Below are 24345 nucleotides of genomic sequence, written 5' to 3'. Positions count from 1 at the left end.
CTCACAGCAACAGGCACCCAGCTTTGATTCTGGCCTTGAGTGACTGTGTGGTTTGTATGTTCTCCCAGTGTCTGCGTGGGTTTCCTCGGCGTGCTTTGGTTTCCTCCCACACTTAAAAGATGTGAAGGCTGGGCGGATTGACCATGCCGAATTACCCCTTAGTTTCCCAGGTTAGGGGAATTAATGGGTAAATATGTGGGGTTATGAGGATAGGGCTGAGGTTTGCCCTGGGTAAGATGCTCTGTCAGACAGTCAATGGCGTCCTCCTGCACTGTCGGGATTCTATGATTCTGTGAATGCTTCTTGGGAGAGATTAAGGATCCCAGATACATATTTTGAAATTCTGACATATCTATAAATGGACACCTCACAAATTTCAAACAGGAGCGAATGCAATGATCTGTTGGATCAGAAACCACAGCTGAACAACCTCTACTACAGACATCAGCCACAGCACTGTATAGTTCCAGAGGAATACAATTATCGGTCACTGGCAGTGATTCAAAAGCCACTCTCGATTGGCAATAAGCAGGGAATTGAAATTCTGTATGTCATCCACAAACATCCTTTTCTTCTCCTCAGCCCTGATGCTTGTGTTGCCCCCGACCTCCTCAGAGCAGCAGAAACAACCACTGCAGTCACCTATACTGAAGTGGAGACTCCCAATAGATGCACCAGTGTTGACAATCCCAGCTGGGACTTCAGTGGAGAATTATTCCCACTCTTTACAAGGGCAGTTATTTCAGGTCCTTTGCAGGCAGTAAACATTATTCTCCTTCAGTCAGACAGCCAAAACTCTGGATGAGCACCAACATACTTAAAACACAAGATGCAGAGGAGAAGGAGCAGCAGTAAGAAAGTCAAGCCCGAATCTCGAGGCAAGCATGTCACAAACTATAGTGAGCAAATTGGAGCTTCAAGCCCGTACACAACATGAAATCAATCCTGGAGCAGAACAGAAGCAGCCACCAAGTTATCCAGACAAATTTCTGAGAAGCACAAATGCATATGAAGAAAGAGAGCACAGCTTTAAAAGCCAAACTGCAGGCTGAGCTCAAGAATGAGAAACAAGCAAACATAAGAGAGGTAAACCTTCAACTTCCAGAAGAACCTGGCAGACCCCACTGAGAAACAAAACCCAAGTCCACTCTATGAACGAACAGAGCAAATATTCCCTCTTGAACAAGAGGGATGAGCTCATGCTGTCCAAGCAAGGAAGACAGATTGTCAACAAAGATAAATAACAACACTCAGCAGCATAAGAAGTGAATCAGATGTTGGTACCCGAGTATTTGGCGTCACAGCAGCGCTATAACACCAGCTCCAGACCAAAGCAGCTGAAACTATTCCTCCCTAAAACTTGAAAAGAACACCATCTAGAAGAGTTGGAGAGTCTCCAGACTGACTTTATATGGGGGTGGAGAAGGGGTAGCATGTAAATATTATTATAAATACATTTGGGTAAAGACTTGAGGGGTAGTGTAGTATTAGGGTGTTTGGGACTGCAAGGGTTAATGTGGGGCTGGGGAAACAGTATTGCCCACATTATGATATAAAGAGTCATATGGGAGTGGTGGTGTAGTCTGGTAGAGGTCAGCATGGAAATAGCACCTTATTAACTGTTTACATATATACAGGATACAGTCCTGTGTGTTATTAATAAACAGTTATTATACAACCATACAAGCCTCTTATTGGGACATCAGACAACCTTACAACAGAAAGCTGCTGGGTTCATTCGGGTTCAAAGATTCAAGCCTTGGAGAAATTGTTACCATAGTTACTGGTAACAGAAACTGATCGACAACTTGGAAAGTTGGCAAAGAATTCAAAAACCAGGCGATAATTTGTGTTAAATTTCAGGAGGTCAGAATCTAAGCTGCATTTATCTCCAACATTCCATGTCCTGTTAGTGCAGGTTGTGGTAAAAACCATCATTTCTTACAGACCTGGCTTGACAGTGTCAAGAAGTAAATGTGAGACTAACCTCTCATTGTTATAACTTCATAAAAACACCGGGGAAAATTCGCTCCTGCAGTTTCAGCCAAAATGGACAGATTATAGGAGATAATGTTGGGTGTTAAGGCCTACAGCCATCTCACATCCCTATCTCTGGTTCCCATGCTCCCACTCCAGGAGTGCATCTTGTCCCCAGCTCCCCGGCACACTCACTGCTGCTACATATGGCCGCCACAGGGAAAAAAGCGTTCTTACTGTGACTGTTTCCAAAAATTATTGATTACAGCTCAGCTTTCAACATTCCCATGAAACTCATCTCCAAACTCCGTGGCCTGGGTCTCGGTTCCTCTCTGCGCTACTGGATCCCAAACTTCCTAACCCACCGACCACAATCAGTAAGGATAGACAACAACACCTCCTCCACAATCAGCCTCAATACCGGTGCCCCCAGCTGCCTATTATACACCTGTGACTTACAGACCAAATTCCCCTCCAACTCAATTTTCAAGTTTGCTGTCGACACCACTGTAGTGAGTCAGATCTCAAACAATAATGAGACAGAGTACAGGGATAAAATACAGAATCTGGTGAGCTAGTACGGCAACAATAATCTCTCCTTCAATGTCAACAAAATTAAGGAGTTTGTCTTCGACTTCCGGAAGCGTAGAGGAGAACATGACCCTGCCTACCTCAACAGGGAGGAAACAGAAAGGGTCGAGAGCTTCAAGTTTTTAGGTGTCCAGATCACCAACAACCCCTCACACCAACACCATAGTTAAGAAAGCCCACCAATGCCTCTACTTTTTCAGAAGATTAAGGAAATTTGGCACGTCAGCTACGACTCACACCAACTTTTACAGATGCACCAAAGAAAGCATTCTTTCTGGTTATATCACAGCTTGGTATGGCTCCTACTCTGCCCAAGATGCAAGAAACAATAAAAGGTCATGAATGTAGCCCAATCCATCATGCAAACTAACCTCTGTCTACACTTCCCGCTGCCTTGGCAAAGCAGCCAGCATAATCAAAGACCCCACACACCCCAAACGTTCTCTGTTCCACCTTCTTCCATTGGGAATAAAATATACAAAAGTCTGAGGATTATACAAAAATTGAGAATTAGAGGGCATAGGTTTAAACTAAGAGGGGAAAAAATTATTGGGAACCTGAGGAGCAACTTTTTTTTAACCCAGAGGATGGTATGTACGTGGAATGAGCTGCCAGAGAGAGTGGTTGAGGCAGGGACATTGACAACATTTAAAAGGCATTTGAACAGATACATGAATAGGAAAGGCTTAGAGTGATATAGACCAAATGCAGATGAATGAGCTTAGATGGACATTTTGGTTAGCATGGACCAGTTTGGGTCAAAGGACCTGTCTCCGTGCCATAGATTCTATGAAGACAATCCAACTGCACTGTCACTTCATCAACACTGGCTTTTAATCTCCAGGATTCGTTTTTAAAATTTAATTCAGATTCTCGGATTGTCCTGGTAGGAGTTTAACTCGATGTTCTCTGGATTATTCTTCCAGTTCCACAGCAGGAACTTCACCAGAAGACAAACTGTGCATAGGTAACAGGGATCAAACCCAGATGCAGTGCTGGCCCCAGTGTATCTGACATACAGGTAATGAGGAGAAGGGATTTGAACCTGATCTCTCCCTCTCCTATTCAGGTAATCATCATCTCCAAAGATAGAGTTGGACATTGCCCCCCATAATTCTCTGCAATGACTTTGAGAGATTTGGGAGCCCCCCCACATCCACACACCACTCCAAAACAAAATGCAAGGCAGGGTCAGTGTGGATACGAGGGCACAGGGCAAAAAAAACCCCTGTATTTTTTGCACCTTTCATCTTATCAGTACATCCCAGAGTGCTTCACAACCAACCAAACACTTTATGAAGAGCTTTCGTCAGCCAATTGGTGCACAGTAAGATCCCACAAGTAGCAATAACGACTCTCTAATGTTGGGGCAATTCCCTGCACTTATTTAAAACCTGAGGGAGGATGGGGCTTCAGTGTAATGTCTCTGCTGAAAGACGGCACCTCTAACAGCACAGCACCCCCTCAGTACGACACTGAAGAGGCACACGGGTGCAGAGAAACACAAACGAGAACATGGATGGTGTTGCTCCTCCAACAACTTGTATCTGTTCCAGCACCGCGAGTGGGATATCAGAGGAGTCTGCTTGGTGTGGGCAAGATTCCAAAGCCCGGATCGAAAGTGGGTTGGGGGGAAGCCATTGAATGGAAACGCAGCAGCTGGCAGAACGTGACGGTAGGGCTGATGAACAGTTGCCTGTTCCCAATCCATGCTGTCTCTACTGAGGATGAGGGATTGGCCAACTATTAAACTGCACAGAGTGTGTGTGTGTGTGTGTGTGTGTTTGGCAGTGGGGGTGGAGGGGAATTGATGGTTATATAATCTTGTCCTGCACCTTACTGATGGCTTTCAAAGCTCTGGTGGCTGCATCGTACTCCGCTTGAAAACGGTTTGTTTTCTGACAAATCGTCTGAAAGACAAATGAGAAAGGATTAGTGTGAGAACACAGCGACATTAGAGGGAAAGGCACAGAAGTCACTTTGTACAGGTAATGATCAGGGATTGAGAGCCAGGCCATGCTGTGACCTGGTTATATTCTAATTGGATTGAGGCACCTCAGAATGGAACATGCTGTCTGGAGACCAGCTGAATTGTACTGCACTCTCTGTAACATTTTGTAATGTACTTTTATAAATGTTATGAATAAAGTCTATTTTTGGGGGGAAAAAAAAGATACACGTTCCAGCTTTCCCCTTTGAAAGTGTGAAACAACCGTTCGCTCTCCCTGCCAAATACTCAAGTACTTGAGAGTCCAGATCACAGGGCACTGGATTACACCTGCACTCAGACTGACTGCCAGCAAAGCCCACAGCTTCCCTCTGCAGCACAAGGGCTAGGTCCAGAGAGGAGTGGTCACAGCAGAGGGAGCTTTCCCAGTCTGACTGAACTGACACCATGTAGATACATGGTGCAGCGAGGGTCAATAGCAATGGTGGTGGGAGCAGTTTGGTAGAAGTATCAGATCCTTGGTGGGGGGAGAATTTTCTGGAAACCATTACTGGAATGGCAAATGATTCCCTGTCGCTTTTCACTTCCATTTCCAGTGATGTTTTATTCCAGGTTGATGGAAGCAAAGTAGGGGGTGGGGGTGTGGGGAAACAGACAAGGGCACGATACTGGAGCCATCACCTTCCACATGTCCCTCAGAAACATCCCAAGTGCATAGACCTAAATGTAGTAGCTAATCTGTGCATAGTAAGTTCGCACAAGCAGCATTGAGATGAATGAGCCAATGTGATTTGGAAACAGTTTGTTGAGGGAGGAATATTGGCTGGGAGACTCTCAGGGAGCCCCCTCCACTTCATCAGGCAATGTCCTTAGTGAGGAATAAAACGGACATTCCACCCTAGCCTTAAAGTGATGAGTGAAACAGGGACTGCTTGGGCAACACAGTGGTTAGCACTGCTGCCTCACAGTGCCAGGGACCTGGGTTCGATTCCAGCCTTGCACATTCTCCCCATGTCTGTTTGGGTTTCCTCCAGATGCACCAGTCCAAAGATGTACGGATTGGGTTGATTGGGCGTAATAAATTGTTTGAGTGTCAGGAGGTTTAGCAGGGTAAATACAGGGAGTAATGGTGACAGGGTCTGGGTGGGATTGTTCTCAGTGCAGACTCGATGGGCTGAATGTCCTCCTTCCGTACTGTGGGGATTCTGTGAAACCCACTGGTCTCCCTGGTCGCAAATCCCAATACAGCTTCACAGTTCTTCTAACTGAAATGTGAAGGGGTTGCTTTATCAGAGACTATTGTAGTTTCAGGGAACCCGCTTGTACCTAGTTTAGTATTTTTTAAATTCATTTGTGGGATATGGGCGTCACTGCCAGGGCCAGCATTTACTGCCCAACCCTAGTTGCCCGAGGGCAGTTGAGAATCAGCAACACTGCAGTGTCTCAGGAATCACACGTAGGCCAGACTGGGTAAGGACGGCAGACTTCTTTCTCTGAAGGACATTAGTGAACCGGATGGTTAACCAACAATGGTTTCATGGTCATCAGTAGATTCTGAATTCCAGATATTTTTTATTAATCCCATGATGGGATTTGAACCCGGGTCTCCAGGGCATCAGCTGAGATTCTGGATTAATAGTCTAGCAATAATACCACTAGGCCATCACCTCCCCAAATTATGGATATTTTGATGGGGTGGGTGAAGGTTGACATGGAGCATTAAACAACTTCTTGAGCCAAGTAGCCCATTTCTGTGCTGTAAGTACAGTGTACCTGTGTACTGTGTAACAGACTGGGTACTGAACATTCACTGGAAATGAGATTGGATTCCTTCAGCCCATCGAGTTCCTTCCATAATTCATGAGCAATCTGCTCCATCACATACTCAACTCCACCCAGCAAGAGTTCCACAGTCATAGAATCCCTACAGTGCAGAAGGTGGCCATTCGGCCCATTGAGTCTGCACCGATCACAATCCCACTCAGGCCCTATTCCCGTAACCCCATATATTTACCCTGCTATTCCCCTGACACTAGGGTCAACTTAGCATGGCCAATCAACCTAACCCACACATCTTTGGGCTGAGTTTTCACACATGACACACCTCCATCAGCTGGCCTGAATTTTAACGGTCTCAGCAGTTCAGGAGCCCGTCTCTATTCCAGCCCCTGTCCTATCAAGGATTATGAGTAAAGATGTCAACCATCAACTGTCATGATTTTAGTCACCAATAACCCACCAGCTAGCGATCAAAAACCAGATAACAGAGATTCCAGGCAACCTACGTCCATCAGGAGTGGCAGTCGGGTCACCCTCTGCATGGGTAAAATCAGAAAGGAGATGATCGGCAAACCTCCACATTCCGGTTTACTCTGAATCTGCTGCAGGGTTTCCTTGAAATGTGTGTTTGAATTGCTGCGAGAGACAGAGAAAGAGCATTAACCAACACCTCGGCATCAGTGACCCACCAACACAGCCTAACCTGGTAGGCCCAGGCTTCACTCTCAGTCCTGACACAATGTTTGACTTGACAACATGCGAAAGTTTCAGCCTCAGACCACTCTGGACTTACAGCAGCTTCTGGAGTGTTCTTTGCTGGTAAATTTCATTTGAGCAGTAGATGACATAAGGATCAAAGCGGTGTGATGTGTGATATTCCACAATGTCACTGATATCCCGGATAACTGGGTGCTGCTTGTGCCGCGTTTCGAGGTCATCAAAAAACCTAAGGAGAAGGACAGAGTAATTAACAGGCAACATTTCCTGAACATCTCCCAGCAACAGCCAACAAATCGGTCATTGACCCCAGGATGTTCCAGAAACTAAACTCGGCCAAATCAAACTAAGGGCCAACTCTGCAGCAGTTATCGCCGCCAAACTTTCCTGCCTTTATGTAGACCTTAACGCAGCAAATCATCCCAAGATGTTTTGTGGGTAGTCATACAGTGCAGGAGGAGGCAGTCAGCCCATCGAGCCTGCTTCAACAACAATCCCAGCCAGGCCCTATTTCCATAACCCTGTATGTCCCCCTAACACTAAGGGGCAATTTAAAGTGGCCAACCGATTAACCAACTTGCACATCTTTGGACTGTGGGAAGAAACTGGGGCACCCGGAGGAAACTCACGCAGATTTGGGGAGAACATGCAGACGCTACATAAACAGTCACACGAGGCTGGAATTGAATCTGGGTCCCTGGCTAGTCACTGTGCCACCGTGTATTCCATATTGGTGAAGGAGCTTCTTCAAGGACAAGAGATTGAGGTTTAAACAGAGGTCTCGGTCAAAGACCATCCTGACAACACACTGTTCAAATCTTGGAAAAATGTTCACCTGTTCAGATTAAATAGATGGTCATTTTGTGTGTGTGTGATGTTTCTCTAATTTAAAAAATAGGCATTAAGGAATTACTATTCTTAACAGTAAACTGAGGAGCTCAAACTCTGATCACTAACTTCTTTATCCCATCTGCTTTTCTAATACTTCTCAACTACCCAACAGAAGTTTCCAGAAGGTGACCTTTGTGCCTTACAACCAAGGAATCAGATTCTGTTATCTGCCCCGTGGACCTACTGGTTAATATTTACCCCACTCGTAGCAATTTGGTTTAACTCCAATCTCTAATGGTCTTGCTCCCGTACCCTACACCCCCAACTATCAAATTCTCTCACAGTTAGTGAATGACATAGTTTCATATCTCTCAAAGCCCAATATGCTAAGCGACAGCCACAGAAAACACCAAGTCCCAGCTGTGGCTCAGTGAGCAGCACGCTGTCCTTGAAGGTTATTAGTTCAAGGCCCAGTTCAGGGAGTTGCCTCATTTCACTGCCTCATTTCACCTGTGTGACCTCTTGTCTCAGCTCATCCAAATTTCTGCCTTTATAAATCTCCATACGCTCAAATATTCCCCAGTCCCACAAGCTCGAGTTCTTCTGGGATCCTGCTGCTTGCATTTTAACTCGCTCCAAGGCCTGGTCACATTCCAGCCTGGTGTTCCAGTAACATCTCAATGTTAAAATTCTTATCCTTGGGTTCAAATCCCTCCCTAACCTTGCCCCCATTTATCTCTAATTTCCTCCAGCCCAACAGCTCTGTGGGTTCACTCATTTTTCCCCTCCCTCATTTTAATCAGACACCCACTGACAGCCATGCCTTCAGTTGCCTCCAAGCTCTGAAACACCCTCCCTAAAGATCTCGAATTCTCCTCATCTAAGCTACTGCTTAAAACCTACCTCTTTTGGTCACCTGTCCTAATATCGTTTTTTTTATTCATTTGTGAGACATGGGAGTCGCTGGCTGGCCAGCATTTGTGGTAAAAAGTCTCACAACACCAGGTTAAAGTCCAACAAATTTATTTGGTAGCACAAGCCACTAGCTCCTTCATCAGGTGAGTGGGAGTTCTGTTCACAACCAGAGCATATAAAGACACAAACTCAATTTACAAAATAATGTTTGGAATGCGAGTCTTTACAGATAATCAAGTCTTAAAGGTACAGACAATGTGAGTGGAGACAGCGTCAACCACAGGTTAAAGAGATGTGTATTGTCTTCAGCCGGGACAGTTAGCGAGATGTTGCAAGCCCAGGCAAATCGTGAGGGTTACAGACAGTTTGACATGAACCCAAGACCCTGGTTGAGGCTGTCACACGTGTGGAACTCGTCTATCAGTCTCTGCTCAGAGACTCTGCGTTGGCATGTGTCGTGAAGCCCGCCTTGGAGAACGCTTACCTCAAGATCAGAGGCCACATGCCCATGACCGCTGAAGTGCTCCCCGACAGAAAGAGAAACACCTTTATATAAATGTACTGCCCAAAATGTACTGCATTTGTGGCCCACTCCTAGTAGGGTGAGGGCAGTTGAGAGTCAACAACGTTGCTGTGGCTCTGGAGTTGCATTTAGGCCAGACCAGATAAGGATGGTAGATTTCCTCCCCTAAAGGACATCAGTGAACCAGATGGGTTTTTCTGACAATTGACAATGGTTCATAGTCATCAGTAGATTCCTAATTCCAGATATTTTTTCATTGAATTCAAATTCTACCATCTGCCATGGTGGGATTCGAACCCAGGTCCTCAGAACATTAGCTGAGTTTCTGGATTAATAATCCAGCGATAATATCACTAGGCCATCGCCTCCCTGAGACTTGGTGGTGATGTGACTTGGGCAGCACAGTGGCACATGGGCGGTACGGTGGCACAGTGGTTAGCACTGCTCCCACACAGCACCAGGAACCCAGGTTCAATTCCAGCCTCTAGTCACTGTCTGTGTGGAGTTTCCCGTGTCTGCTTGGGTTTCCTACCACAGTGCAAAGATGTGTGGGTTAGGTGGATTGGCCATGCTAAATTGATCCTTAGTGTCAGAGGGATTAAGAGGGTAAATATGTGGGGTTTACGGGAATAGGGCCTATGTGGGATTGCAGTTGGTGCACTGTAATGATTCTATGGTGTCTAATTTTGGACCATAATACCTTTTTGTGAAATGCTTTAGGACATTTTGCTACCTGAAAGGCGCTATATAAACGCAACTTCGGATGTTGTTGTAAAGGCCCATAAGAATAGACAGTGAGTGAGGATAGCACTGTGACTGGCAGTGAGGCCTCACCCACATAAAAGTTGGAGATGATAGGTAGAGGATTAGAATATAAAAGCAGGAAGGTAATGTTAAATTCATATAAACCATTGATTCGACCACACTTGTGGACTATCAGGCACAGTTCTGGTCTCCACAGCACAACAATGATTTACAAGAATTAGGTGAAAAGAAAAGTTGTATTTGTATAGCGCCGTTCACTTTCTCAGGATATCTCAAGGTATTTTACAGTAAATGCAGTACTCTCTTTTTTGGAAGAATAGTCATTGTTGTAACATAAGTGATCCAACCACCGAGTGCTCTGATTTTCTCCCAAAGTCTGAAAGACGTGCTGGTTAGGTGCATTGGCCATGCTAAATTCTCCCTCAGTGTACCTGAACAGGCATCAGAGTGTGGTGACTCAGGGATTTTCACAGTAACTTCATTGCAGTGTTAATGTAAGCCTATTTGTGACACTAATAAATAAACTTTAAGCATTTAAGGGGAGGTTTGATGAGGGAGAAGAGAATAGAGGGGTTTGGGGAGGGTGATTAGACTGGGAGGATAAACCACAGGATGGACTAAATAGGCCTGCAGATTCAATGCAATCCTTTGAATCTCACTATCCAAACTCTCTCAAAGGAGGACTGGAGCGGGAAAGGCAGCTATCACAGGGCAGCGGTCATGGGGCAGAGGTTACAGGGCAGAGGTCACGGGGTGCACGCCACACCAATGAGGCAAGATTCAGCATCATCAGGAAATGAAGGAATAGAGCTCGCACATTCACAAACAACATTAACACCAGACAAAACCAGGCTAACCCAAGCTTGTCAGCTTTCCAGACCAGCGTTGTAACCTGATCCTGGTAAACTTGCTGCCGACTTAAGCCACGTCCTGTAACCCAGGCTGGCATCGGACCTGAACACACACAACTGCCTCATGGACTAGGTACCACACTATATCCCCCGCAAAAAGTCAACTTCCTTGCTCACTGCTTTGGTGAAACTCCTGATTTGCCTCTCAGGAGCACGGAGAACACCTCTTTCAGAAAAAACACCCTGAGAACATTCAAGTCCTGGCCTACCTCCAACTGTCGCTGGAGTTGTTGCACATGAAGCAGCTTGGGTGGTTTTCCTGCCCCAACACGCTAATTGCAGCTACGAGTGGAAAGCACAAAACCCATTCAGCTTTCACCAACATCCAGACACTGTCTCGTGCAGCCCAGGCCAACAACAACTACCCGCATTTATATAGCGTCTATAATGTAGTCAACTCCCCCAAGCTGCTTCAATAGGACAACAATCAAACAAAATTTGACACTGGGCTACAGAAGAGGACATCAGAGATGACCAAAAGTTTGGTGAAAGAAGGAAATTTGAAGGAGTGGCTTGAAGAAGAATGAGGTGAAGAGTTTTAATGCGGGAACTCAGAAGCACAAGCATTCAGCCAACGGTGAAGTGATTAAAGTCGGGGATGCACAAGATTTAATTTGATTTATTATCGTAACATGTATTAACATACAGTGAAAAGTATTGTTTCTTGCATGCTATACAGACAAAGCATACCGTTCATAGAGAAGGAAAGGAGTGAGTGCACAACTTGTGGGCCGAAGGGCCTGTTTGTGCTGTAGCTTTTCTATGTTCTAGAATGTAGTGTACAGTCATTGTTAGGGTGTAAAGAAAGATCAACTTAATGTGAGCTGGATCCATTCAAAACTCTGATGGCGGCAGGGAAGGAGCTGTTTTTCAGTGGGCTGGAGCGTGACCTCCGACTTGGATGAATGGAGAAATCTCGGAGGGTCGTGAAGCTGGAGGAGATTTAGGGATAGGGAGGCATGAAGAAATGGATGGATTTGTTAACAAGGGTGCACATTTCGTAACTGAGGCATTGCAGGATTAAAAAGCAGTGTGCACAGGAAACATAGCTGAAAGGGATTTGGAAAGAGTTAGGATATGGGACGCAGGGTTTTTGGATTAATTCAAGTTCATGGAGTTTGGGGGGGGGGGGGGGAGAGAAGGGGGTCAAAGAATGAGTGATACCAGGACTGACACAAACTACCATCCAAACAGTGCCATTTTGAGGAGTTGATGATACTTCCTGGGGTGAATATTTACAGCACTGTGTCAGCCAATGAGTTGAATGCTGGGCAGAGGAAACACTATTTCTGAAAACATGGCTGAATAGACAGAAAAATCTCCCAACAAAGCAGTGTTAATTCTCCACTGTAAGACAATGTATGGAAAATACATGAACTATTGGCATAAACTCAATTCCAACCACTCAGTTTTCCAGGTGTGACTCATTCATTTCACTTCTGCTAAGCAAGGTGAGGTCACTATACTTCACCTTTTTTTTTAATACAAGTCTTTCTTGGCAAATTGTTGACTTGCCGGGGGCAGTTCCACTAATTTTCGCTGCCTCGTGGCCGAGAACATGCACAATTCTGCAGCCTAAACATGAAGTGATGGTGGGACATTAACAATCCCATCCCTCACCCAACAACCTCTGCTTAGCTTCACTGGAGAGATACAAACTGGTTTCAAGTTGCTCCTGAGCTAAGTAAGGGTGGGGGCTGGGAGCTTGGGTCTCTGTGGAGTCTGCACATTCTCCCCGTTTCTGCGTGGGTTTCCTCTGGATACCCCCAAGCATCACCTGTCAAACTCCCAGTTGTGATTTGCCCAAGTATGACTGCCAGATGAGAGCTGGATTTCTCAATTTATGTGATGTCCCTGCAGTCAAATAGCTCACTCATGTCACCGTTGCTCAGGAGGTTCCTGGTGCCATTGGAATGCAGCACAGCACGAGTTAGCAGCTTCAGCAGTGTGATGTTGGAGAACAAAAGGTCAACTTAATGTGTTGGAATATCCGAGATACTAATCAGATCTTCCACATCATCATCTATACCTGGACAGTGCACTGGTTAGCACTGCTGCCTCACAGCATCAGGGACCTGGGTTCAATTCCTGGCTTCGGTCACTGTCTATGCGGAGTCTGCACATTCTCCCCATGTCTATGTGGGTTTCCTCTGGGTGCTCCAGTTTCCTCCCACAGCCCAAAAGACAAGCTGGTTAGGTGCACTGGCCATGCTAAATTAGTAAAAAGTCTGACAACACCAGGTTTTAGTCCAACCTATTTATTTGATAATATACTCACTAGCTTTCGGGGTTACCCCCTTCGTCAGGTGACGAAGGGGGTAACCCCGAAAGCTAGTGAGTATATTATCAAATAAATAGGTTGGACTAAAACCTGGTGTTGTCAGACTTTTTACTGTGTTTACGCCAGTCCAACGCCGGCATACCCACATCATGCTAAATTAACCCTCAGTGTACCCAAACAAGTGCCAGAGTGTGGCGACTACGGGACTTTCACAGTAACTTCATTGCAGTGTTAATGTAAGCCTACTTGTAACATTAATAAATAAATATATCACAGCTGTGACAAATCAGTAGCGGTCCAAAGATCATTAAAGGTGCTATGTAAACGCAAGTTTTCCTTTCAATTGAAGCTGATAATGGATTAGCTGAGATCACACCAGAGTTAACGAACTGGGAGCCTCTTAACAAACACCCACAGTCTGCGATTGTCTGTGTATTTGAAGCTTGTAGAGAGATTGTGCATCCCATAAAAGACCCACCAGAGCAGCGCAGGAGACACTCTCCCACCTTCCTTCACCCTCTCCCCATCCACTCCCCCGCCACACTGCCCTCCATTTCCCCCATTGCCTCCATCAATCTTTCCCTCCTATCCTTTCCCTCCTCCAAGCCTCTCTCCAACCAACTCCCCTACACACTGTCCCCAACATCCTCTCCTACCTCTTACTGGCCTCTTGAATGTCACAGATGTTGGAGAAGAGATGATGGTGCTCGGTGGTGGTCATAGTCATCTGCAATTCCTTTGAGTTCTTGAACATATTGATTAGGACGGTCAGGCTGTGCTGGTAAGAATATTCAGATACAATGATCTCAAAGATGGCCTGTGGGAAAGAAAAGAGTAAAGAGGGAACTCTTTCCATTTAATCATCAGCCTACTCCTGTAGGACACAACTCTGGTGTCTCCCAAAGTGACTTGTTTTCTTATGCAAGTCCAGACAGAGTACCTGGTGGATATTCAACCCTTGAAACCTCACATTTCAGACCAAGCAACTTTCCACCAAAAATCCACACATTTCCTGGGCAGGAACCAGGAAAGGGAAGTCTAGCAGGTATTTTAATCTTCTGGGACCCTCTGATATTTTAATTTAAAATATTCTAATCCTTGGGACCCTCTGATATTTTAATCTCAGATATTCTAATCTCCAACACACTCTGTTTCAGACACTCAATGAAAGCATCAAACACTTAGCAGGAATACAGAGTTTTGCCCCCTCGGTTCTGTCCCAATAATACTCCAACTATTTCTAGGGGGACAGAACTGAAAAAGACAGAAGTTATGTTTGAGTTGTGCACTGTACTGGTCTCCATATTACAATGAATAAAGACCATGGAAGAAATGGAGAAGATAGAAAGATTTGCAAAGATGACAGCATAACTGTAAAAGTTACATCGATCAGGAAAGTTGCACCAATTGGGATTCCCTTCTGTAGAATTCAGAGGAACCTTTTTTGCCCAGAAGATGGTAAAATGTGATCACAGCCAGAGTGGAGGTGAACAGGATTTAAGGAAACACAAGATAAACATAATTGAGAAAGGAATGGGAGGATAGGCCGATGAGATGAGATTCAGTGGGATGGGAGGAGGCTCACGTGGAGTCTCAGATTGGCACCGAGCTGTTGACCTCTTTCTGTGCTGAATACTAAATGACAGAAAGTGTCTTTAACAGCACACTCACAGGGTGACAATCAGTTGATGCTAATCGCAGCGTCGCCCCCAGTGTGCAGGAACTAACCGTGTGCCCTTTTGAGAATCCCGGTTTCCTTTCACCCGCTGGAGTATCAGGGGATCATCATCACAATGCTACCCAAAAACTGTCTCCACAAGTGGAATTCTGACATTTCCCTCACACTACTCATCACTGACTGACTGACCAAACCTCTCACTGCAGATTCTCCATCTCATTGGCTGAAGCCACCCCTTTTGCTTACAGGCCTTAAAATCCCAAATCCTTTGCTGTCACCAAACTACTTCTCAAATTATCCTGCTCATCTGTTCCTCTTTCCTGTTTTAGCAGCGCCTTGCACTGGGGGTTCTGGCCCTTCACCCTCTGGATACACCATGTACTGGGGGCCCTGGCCTTTCTCTCTGGATCTGCCTAGCAGCAGGGCCTCTGGCCCTTTGCTCTGCTTTTTCAGAGTGACGCGAGGGTCTGACCTTTGCCCTTTACCCTCCAGCCTATTTCCCACAACGTCCTCTTGTGTTGGAAACTCCCTGCTGTCCCACACATTCCAGTGTAACACGGGTCTGTACCTCTTGTCTCTTGCGTTCCTCAGCAGACAGTTTCTGTAGAATCCCTTGCTCTAACACCTGAAAGCAGTAAGAAGAGACAAGTATCATTAAGCAGCTTTCAGTAATCAGAGCTCTGCCCTCAATGGGTAAAGTAAGAACCATGTGCCAGGGCTGCCTGGTGGTGCAGTGGTTTAGTACTGTTGCCTCACAGTGCCAGGGACCCAGGTTCAATTCCAGCCTCGGGTCACTGTCTGTGTGGAGTTTGCACTTTCCCCTGTGTCTGCGTGGGTTTCCTCTCACAGTCTAAAGATGTGCGGGTTTGGTTGATGGGTCAGTCTTAGGACCGACTGACCCATGTTCAACTGCTGTTCACATGGAACCCTTCTCCATTTCGACCTTCAAAGTTGACTCTTCATAGAGTTGGGGGATTAGCAGGGTAAAGGAGGGTTATGGGAATTGGGCCTGGGTGGTCAGTACAGCCTCGATGGACCAAATGGCCTCCTTCTGTACTGTATGGATTCTATGTATTTTATACAGCATCTTTCAAGTCATCAGGAAATTTCAAAGCACTTTACAGCCAACTAATTACTTTTCAAAATCTTTTAAATGGGTACATAGACCTGGGTTTAAGATCTGATCTGTAAGATAGTACTCCAGACAGTGTCACACTCCCTCAGCACTGCACCAGGAGAGTTGGCATGGATTGTGTGCTGGCTTACAGCTCCTCTAATGGTAGCGATTATAAAGTTAACAGACACTTCATGTTGCAACAATCAGGATAAAACAACCCCTCGAACTCGCACTCACCTGCGGTAACTGACTCCACGTCATCTGTGCCGGGCGGTAATTCTGAACCACAATCTTCTCATCTGGTTCTGTGGACTCCAAATGTCCGGTGTCATCCAGCAAGTCATCGTCCGACTCAGGAACGCTGGTCAGGCCTCTCTCCCGTACCTCCTGGTATAACCTCGGGTCTGAAGACAGGAGTTTACTCAGGAAGGAGCTGAAGGTTTCGCACAGGTAACTCATCCCTCCCCCACCACCCTGGCTATCGCTGGCCTCCTCTGAGCCCTGGAACAAACCTACTGCCAAACCTTCCCGCTGCCAGAGGGAGAGACGCCGGAAAGCCCCCAGGATGGGATTCTCTGCTGGCTGCTCGGGATCCATCACTTCCTGATAAAATATCTGACCAACTGGTTTTGAATAAATAAACTTTCCTCTTGTACCGGAGGCCTGGATCCCTCACTCTGGTTCTTGTCCTGTTCTGGGAGCTCTGTGAAGGTGACGTGTTGATGGGGAATGTGACAGGTTAGCTCGAGGAACTTTGCTGAAGTATTCTGACTTACAAATCACCTCATTAAAACCCTCTCAACACATTGGACAAGAGGCAAACCATAAACAAATCCCAGGGTTTCCAACCAGCTCACCTGACACTTATCCCTAAAACATTCCAGTTTAACCTGTTGACACTGTGCAGTAATTTAAAGTACATCTTTCCTGAGGACACTGACTTTTAATCAATTCCAATTCTCCGCTCTCTTGAAGGTACTGACTCTCAATAGTGGATGTACCACTCTCTCCTAACTCTCCGCCATCTTCAGGGTCAAACCTAATGTTAGAAATGCATGAAAGTCCATTGTGATATTTCAAAATCCGTTGAGAGGGTCCACACAGGTAAAGTTTGTGTTCTCTTGTATTGAAAGTGCAGTCTCTTCTGAGAGGCACACAGCTCACTTTCCTCACAGTCCACAGAGCCAAGGCATAGACTAGCAGAACCAAATGGACGACACAGTGGTTGGCACTGCTGCCTCACAACGCCAGGGACCCAGGTTCAATTCCAGCCTCGGGTGACTGTGTGTGTGGAGTTTGCATGTTCTTCCCGTGTCCATGTGGTGCTCTGCTTTCCTCCCACTCTCCAAAGATGTGAGGCTTAGGTTGATTGGCTATGCTAATTGCCCCTTAACGTCAGGGAGATTAGATTAGATTAAATATGTGGGGTTACAGGGCTAGGACCTGGGCAAGATCGTTGTCAGTACAGGCTTGATGGGCCAAATGGCCTCCTTCTGCACAGCAGGGATTCTATGAGTCAAATGGGAGCAAGGATACTGCTGGATTCTAACCAGCCACTAACAACTAGATGACCAAAGCATCAACCAGCCATGGCAAACTCTACTTGCTTCCTGTTCAATTACGTTTGCTGCACTCATCCAGGTTCAGGCTATCAGTGCTGGGTTGTGTGTCAGATAGATGACATGGTTACATAGTAACGGTTAAGAAAATAGAAATTAGGAGCAAGAGTAGGCAATTCAGCCCTTTGAGCCCGCTCCGCCATTCTATATGATCATGGCTGATCTCCATCTCATCCCTGCCTTTTCTCCATAGCCCTTTACCCTGCTTTTGAGCAAACATTTATCTATCTCTTGGTTACCCTTGCCTTCCTTAGTGAGCTCCCCCTACAGGAACTAAATAGCACTTTTTCCAATTCCCACACCAGCCAATTCTGTAACCTCTTCAAGTGCCAATTAATGTTTAACTAATGACAGTATTGTTCTGCCGCCTCATTAACCCCAGCAGCCAGATTTAAACTCGGGATAATTACTGCCAGAAGCAAAGCAAAATTTCACCCACCCCTTGGGAATACTTTTAGGGATCATTTCTATACTGTTTTCCTAGAGAAGTGTGTTTCTAAAGTGTGTGTTTTTTTTAAATTTCAAAAATATACTTTATTCACTTGAAAAAAACTCTCGAACACGTCTCACATCCCATTCATTGATCTATCCAATGTTTCAAAATTAGAGGCTAGCCATGCAACTTTAAATAGAACATTAAAACCACTTGAACATTTCCCCCTTCCCTGGGGAAGGTGATAATAAATCCCTTTCCATTCTCCCCTCCCCCATACAGAAAAATCAAGACATCCAAACAAGATTCGAACTGTTGAAGAAGATTAGCAGGAAATTCTCCCCAGGGCAATAACCCTCCCTCAACCACCAAATTTAGGCTAGCAGGGTTTTTGTCTCAGTGCTGAGAGTGGGATGTTTCTCAGGGGGAATGGATGGTGTACTTGCCTGAAAAACATAATATTGCCAAGGCTTTGGACCCAAACCCACTCCCCTGCCACCCCCCACACCCATATCCAACCCGCCCTGTTCAAACTACTCTCTCAATGAGATTGGTCACTTTCCCACACAGTCCACTCTCACACTCCTTACCATCCTTAAAGGAGCTCCGATTTCTGGGCCCTTTCTTTCGTCCTAGTGTTCGCTGCAAGAGAGGAGACCAACAATTGATTCGATATTCATTAACTATTAAAATCTACCCCACTCCCCCCAACACCAAATCTATTTGAACCCCTCACCCCAGGTTGCAGTCCCAAAGGTGCAGGCTCTCCCGGGGCGGGGGTGGGAAGAGTTGGCGCCTGTGACTTGCTGGTTCCTCAGGTTCAAACAGTCAGTCAACATTGTGGAAAGCCAATCAGGAATATGCACTATTACATGAAGATCTGCTTCATCACTATGGCCTGGGATGGAAGGAGGGGGGAAGGCGGGGGGGGGGGAAGGCCAGGCGGGAAGGCTGGGGGTGGGGGGGCAGAGGGGCTGGCAAAGGGCAGGGGGGGCAACAGGCTGGCAGCAGGGTGCAGACTGTGGGGGGGCGGGGGAGGACTGTGGCGAGGGGAACCGGGGGGGTGGGATTATTGGGGGGAGAAAACCCGGGGTGGGGGGGTGGGGGTGGGAGATTATGGGGGGTCATGGGAGGGGCTAGAACCTGTTGGGACTGGGGGAAGGGTCTTTAATATGGTGGTGGTGGGTGGGGGATCAATATTTCAGACTTGGTTGAGATGTCACTGTTGACAGACACACACTGTATCCATGATAAGAATTTTTCCCCTACCTTGGACCTGGATGGACTTGGTGCTCGGTGTACTGTTGCTGTTTCTGTCAGTGGTTGCAGTGTGGCAGGAGGTAACAGCCTCTTCTCATCCGCAAAGTCGGAGAATCCATCCGTGGCCACTTTATACGACATATTACGTCGATTCCGTTGCAGGGTCCCACCCGAGCCCCCCATCTCCCTTCCATCTTCGTACCGCAAGTCAGTCGGTGGCATGCTCTGAACTTCCCTCCGTCCGCTGTCCCGCCGACCAGTGGGCGAACTGCCCTGAGGCCGCATTTTTGTCTTGGTGGCCATGGCTAATTTACTGGGGATAATCTGCTGGTGCCCAGTCTTCAGTGCAGCTGGACTGTCAGTGCTCAAAACCACATTTGGCATGTCCGAGAGTGATGGCATGGAAGTGGCGTTGTCCAATCCCAGGTTGTCTACTCCGAGCAGTGAAGATTTGCCACTCATGGGAGTCAACCTCTCCGAATCAGAGTTAATCCGAAAGTTGGATCCAAACTTTTGCTCCAACATCAAGGCCTGGGACTTTTCGTCCAGGGTACTGTCTGAATGCCGTTGAGACATTTTTGTGCGAGGGTTTTAGGTAGCAGTGATGGAAGAGTCAGGAGTCTAGCAAGTTGGACGGACTGCTTCCTCAACTTGTCATCTCCTCATGAGGCCTCGTGATCGTCCAATCGCAAACTTCTCATCTTCATAAAGCAAGAAAAATGAAGCACAAGATCACAACCGATTCATGGGAAGACAATGGCCTAGTGGTATTATCACTAGACAATTCATCCAGAAACTCAGCTAATGTTCTGGGGACCTGGGTTCGAATCCCGCCACAGCAGATGGTGGAATTTGAATTCAATAAAAAAAGAAATCTGGAATTAAGAATCTACTGATGACCAGGAATCTATTGTCGATTGTCGGAAAACCCCAACTGGTTCACTGATGCTGCTTAGGAAAGGAAATCTGCCATCCTTACCTGGTCTGTCCTATACGTGATTCCAGAACCACAACAATGTGGTTGACTCTCAACTGCCCTCGGACAACTAGGGATGGGCAATAAATGCTGGCCAGCCAGCGATGCCCATGTCCCACAAATGAATTTTAAAAAATGACAGATCCCGTGGTGAGCAAAGCTCCTTAGTTGCTCCAAACAAGCAATTCATAGAAACTAGAAGCAGGAGTAGGCCATTTGGCCCTTGGAGCCTGCTCCGCCATTCATTCTGAGCACGGTGGATCGTCCAACTCAATAGGTTAATCCTGCTTTTCCCCATAACCTAATGATGCTCACGAGAGGAGAAAGACCTTTGGATGAACTATTATGGGGTGACTGGGGCCTACTCATCCCGCAATGGTGGAGTGAGTCAGCACTTTCAGGAGGAGGGAGAAACTAGAGCCAGCCTCTATCAGGGAGTTCCCTTCATTACAGCTGCAAGCTTCCGAAAAGCTTTTTAATTATTTTAAGCACATATGTGAGACTACGTGTGGTTTAAAGGCCCAATAAACCTCGTGTTGCTAAATCAGCTTTAATCTTTGAACGAATTACAATTTTGAAAAGGGTCAGGTGATGTTTTCCCCATATGCTACAGACTAATAAAGTTGTATGAAGTCAGGCTCTCCGATAGGGTGACTCACCTCCCTGGATGGCCGAGAGCGTTTCCCTGGGTTGCAACTGCCATGATGGGGGGAGGCTGTCAGTAAAGCTTAAACTTTGCTCGAACACAAACTGTGCGGTTCTCAGAAACAAAAAGATCATTTTGAACCAGCAGACACCCACAGGATCAAAGGTCATGGCAGACATTCAGGCGTCGGTTCGAGAACTTTTGAGTGGAATTATTAATCAGCCAAACAACATTTTGTCCTTTTGAGAGGAGTTGAGGGTGGGGGCAGTGAGGGGAATGCCAGCTGCACAGACCACTCTCGCCTCTCAAGTCAATATCGCACCAGCAGGGCATAATTTTAATATGTTAGTCACTGGGAGATTGGAACCGATCCCCATTCAGAGCGAGGGAAAAAGGTTCAGCTTTGACAGCTCAATGTCACCCAACGCACATCGTTCTAATCGAGTGAGCACATTGTGCGGTGGAGAATTATTTGGGTTACCGTGGGGACACTGCAACATATAAAGAAACTCAATATGGATGAGAGAGAGAGACAGAGAGAGAGAGACGGGGGTCATTTCTAACTGGAATCTAATCCAGGTCAGAGTTCATGAACTCCCCTAATGTTTTGGTTAGGCCATAAGTCATAGGAGCAGAATTAGGCCACTCGGCCCATTGAATGGCGGAGCAGATTCAATCATGGCTGATTTTTTTCTCATCCCCATTCTCCTGTCTTTTCCCCATAACCCCCGATCCCCTTATCAATCAAGCAAGATTGGTTGGCAAAATCACTGTCAGATGTGGGACTGAGCTACCCAGGCCAAGAAGGGTTGGCAAGATGGCATAGTGGTTAGCACTGCTGCCTCACAGTGCCAGGGACCTGGATTCAATTCCAGCCTCGGGTCACTGTCTGTGTGGAGTTTGCACATCCTCCCCGTGTCTGCGTGGGTTTCCTCCAGGTGCTCCGGTCTCCTCCCACAGTCCAAAGATAGGCAGGTTAGGTGGATTGGCCATGCTAAATTACTCCTTAGTATCAGGGGGACTCGCTAGGGTAAATGCATGGAGTTATGGGGATAGGGCCTGGATGGGATTGTGGTTGGTGGGGACCCGATGGGCTGAATGGTCTTCTTCTGCACAGTAGGATTCTAAGATCCCAGTTTTGAAGTTTTGCGGTGCCAAGTTAGATAGTGTCGGGTCTCACACTTGACATTGTTATCTAGTGTCTAAGGCATGCAGGGAATTATCATTTAGATTCCTGCTCCTCAATGATTCCCAGTGACCGTATCTTGAAAGTGCAAAGAAGGACAGGGTCTGACCATTCCCTCACCCTCCTCCTCTCCTCCCACAGTCCGATAGCTTACTGTCCAGGCTGACACACACAATGGCCACTTGTACCAGATCTTGCCAAGCATCAACCTTTCAAACTGTGGCAGATTTTTGCAAACCAAAAGAGAAAATAAAATTGCATTTTTGTTCAGCTGTCATCAGGCATTGAGAAAAATCAATGAGGTAACAAAGTTATAGAATCCTACAGTACAGAAGGAGGCCATTCAGCCCATCAAGAATGCACCAACCACAGTCTCACCCAGGCCCTATCCTATAACCCCAAGCATTTACCCTAGCGAGTCCCCCTGATACTAAGGAGTAACTTAGCATGGCCAATCGACCTAACCTCCACATCTTTGGAATGTGGGAGGAAACCGGAGCACCCAGAGGAAACCCATGCAGACACGGAGAGAATGTGCAAACTCCACACAGACAGTGACCCGAGGCTGGGACTGAACCTGGGTCCCTGGCACTGTGAGGCAGCAGTGCTGACCACTGCACCATCCTTAAAAAAGCCTGGGCTAGCCCAGGATCAGTTGAAAAGTCATCAAATTAGTCAGCAGTTGGGTGACAGGGCTAAAGAAAAGCCAGGCGTTGTCTTGTCTCATCATTGGCTGCACGTTTCCCAGCCAATAACAGGAGGTTTATGGCATGCTGAATCAGAATTCCAGTTAAAGGTCATGTTTATCCCCAAAATTAGGCAAACCGTCAAAATGCAACAACATAGCATTTTCATTTTCCAAACATAAACTTTTGGGGGCTGGACCAGCAGTCGTCTTATCTAAAGCTTTATATTCTCCTCACATTCAGAGGTGGGAACATATTAACTAATCTCACCTGAGTCACCCTGTCCCCTGCGTTTGCAGAAATAACAAAGTCAGGGGTGGCGATGGAGGGATTGAGAATTAGAGGGTTCGAATTTGAGTCATTTTACAATGGATTTCACAACCTCAGGACCTCTGAAGCATTTCACAGTGAATGAAGCACCTTTTGGTGTGTAGTCACTGATGTAATATAGAATTTGCACACAGCAAGATCCCACTAACAGCAATGCAATAATGATAACCTGTTTCAGGATGCTGCCTGAGGGATAAATACTAGCCAGTTCTCTGAACGAATGCCACAAGATCTTCATGGCCATTGACCATGAAGAACATTCATGGCCTCAATTTAACATCTCACTTGTACTCTGCAGCATGGGGAGAGTCTACAGAAGGATCTAGATAGGCTGGGCGAATGGGCCAGGAAATGGCAAATGGAATTTAATGTTGGCAAGTGCGAGGTGGTCCACTTTGGTAGGAATAATGGTAGGAAGGATTATTACTTACATGGAGAAAAACTGCAGCAGGTGACGGTGCAGAGGGACCTCGGGGTCCTTGTGCATGAGTCGCAAAAACCCAGCTTGCAGGTGCAGCAGGTGGTCAGGAAGGCGAATGGGATGCTGGCCTTCATAGCGAGGGGGATTGAATACAAAAGTAGGGAGGTCTTGCTGCAGCTGTATAGGGCATTGGTGAGGCCGCAGCTGGAGTACTGTGTGCAGTTTTGGGCGCCGTACTTACGCAAGGATATTTTAGCCTTGGAGGGAGTGCAGAGGAGGTTTACTAGGCTGATGCCGGAGTTGAGGGGGTTGAGCTATGAGGAGAGGCTGAATAGATTAGGCTTGTACTCGTTAGAGTTTAGAAGAATGAGGGGAGATCTCATTGAGACGTATAAGATGATGAATGGGATGGATAGGATAGAGGTGGAGAGACTCTTCCCGCTCAGAAAGGATAGTAGGACTAGAGGGCACAGCCTCAAGATAAAGGGGAGGCGGTTTAGAACGGAGTTGAGGAGGAACTTCTTCACTCAAAGGGTGGTGAATCTCTGGAATTCTCTGCCCGTTGAAGTGGTGGAGGCTGCCTCGCTAAATATTTTTAAGACGCGGGTTGATGGGTTTTTGATAAGAGAGGGGATTAAGGGTTATGGGGAGAGGGCGGGAATGTGGAACTGAGCCACGACAGATCAGCCATGATCTTATTGAATGGCGGGGCAGGCTCGAAGGGCTGGTTGGCCTACTCCTGCTCCTATTTCTTA

General features: G+C 46.5%; 1 protein-coding gene across 2 annotated transcripts in view; it reads right to left on the bottom strand.

Annotated features, from left to right (window-relative positions):
- arhgef16 (Rho guanine nucleotide exchange factor (GEF) 16) overlaps positions 1–24345 on the bottom strand; it is a 47075-nt gene that overhangs the window by 13397 nt on the left and 9333 nt on the right. Inside the window, exons 1-9 of one of the 2 annotated variants that reach the window (XM_080215090.1) lie at positions 20981–21088; positions 19355–20046; positions 18676–18727; positions 16271–16437; positions 15485–15541; positions 13895–14055; positions 7089–7241; positions 6802–6931; positions 4404–4478 (exon numbers count right to left, since the gene is read on the bottom strand). In XM_080215090.1, coding sequence (XP_080071216.1) covers positions 4404–4478; positions 6802–6931; positions 7089–7241; positions 13895–14055; positions 15485–15541; positions 16271–16437; positions 18676–18727; positions 19355–19921 — 1362 coding nt within the window. In that variant the 5' untranslated portion in view covers positions 19922–20046; positions 20981–21088. Of the gene's footprint in view, positions 1–4403; positions 4479–6801; positions 6932–7088; positions 7242–13894; positions 14056–15484; positions 15542–16270; positions 16438–18675; positions 18728–19354; positions 20047–20980; positions 21089–24345 lie in introns of those variants that run through there. The other variant, XM_080215089.1, reaches the window with a different exon arrangement.

Source organism: Carcharhinus amblyrhynchos, chromosome 30 (genome assembly GCF_965287045.1).
Source record: "Carcharhinus amblyrhynchos chromosome 30, sCarAmb.v2.hapA, whole genome shotgun sequence".
Taxonomy (NCBI): Eukaryota; Metazoa; Chordata; class Chondrichthyes; order Carcharhiniformes; family Carcharhinidae; genus Carcharhinus; species Carcharhinus amblyrhynchos.
Note: the sequence above shows the minus strand (reverse complement) of the source record. Positions and strands in the feature narration are given on the sequence as shown.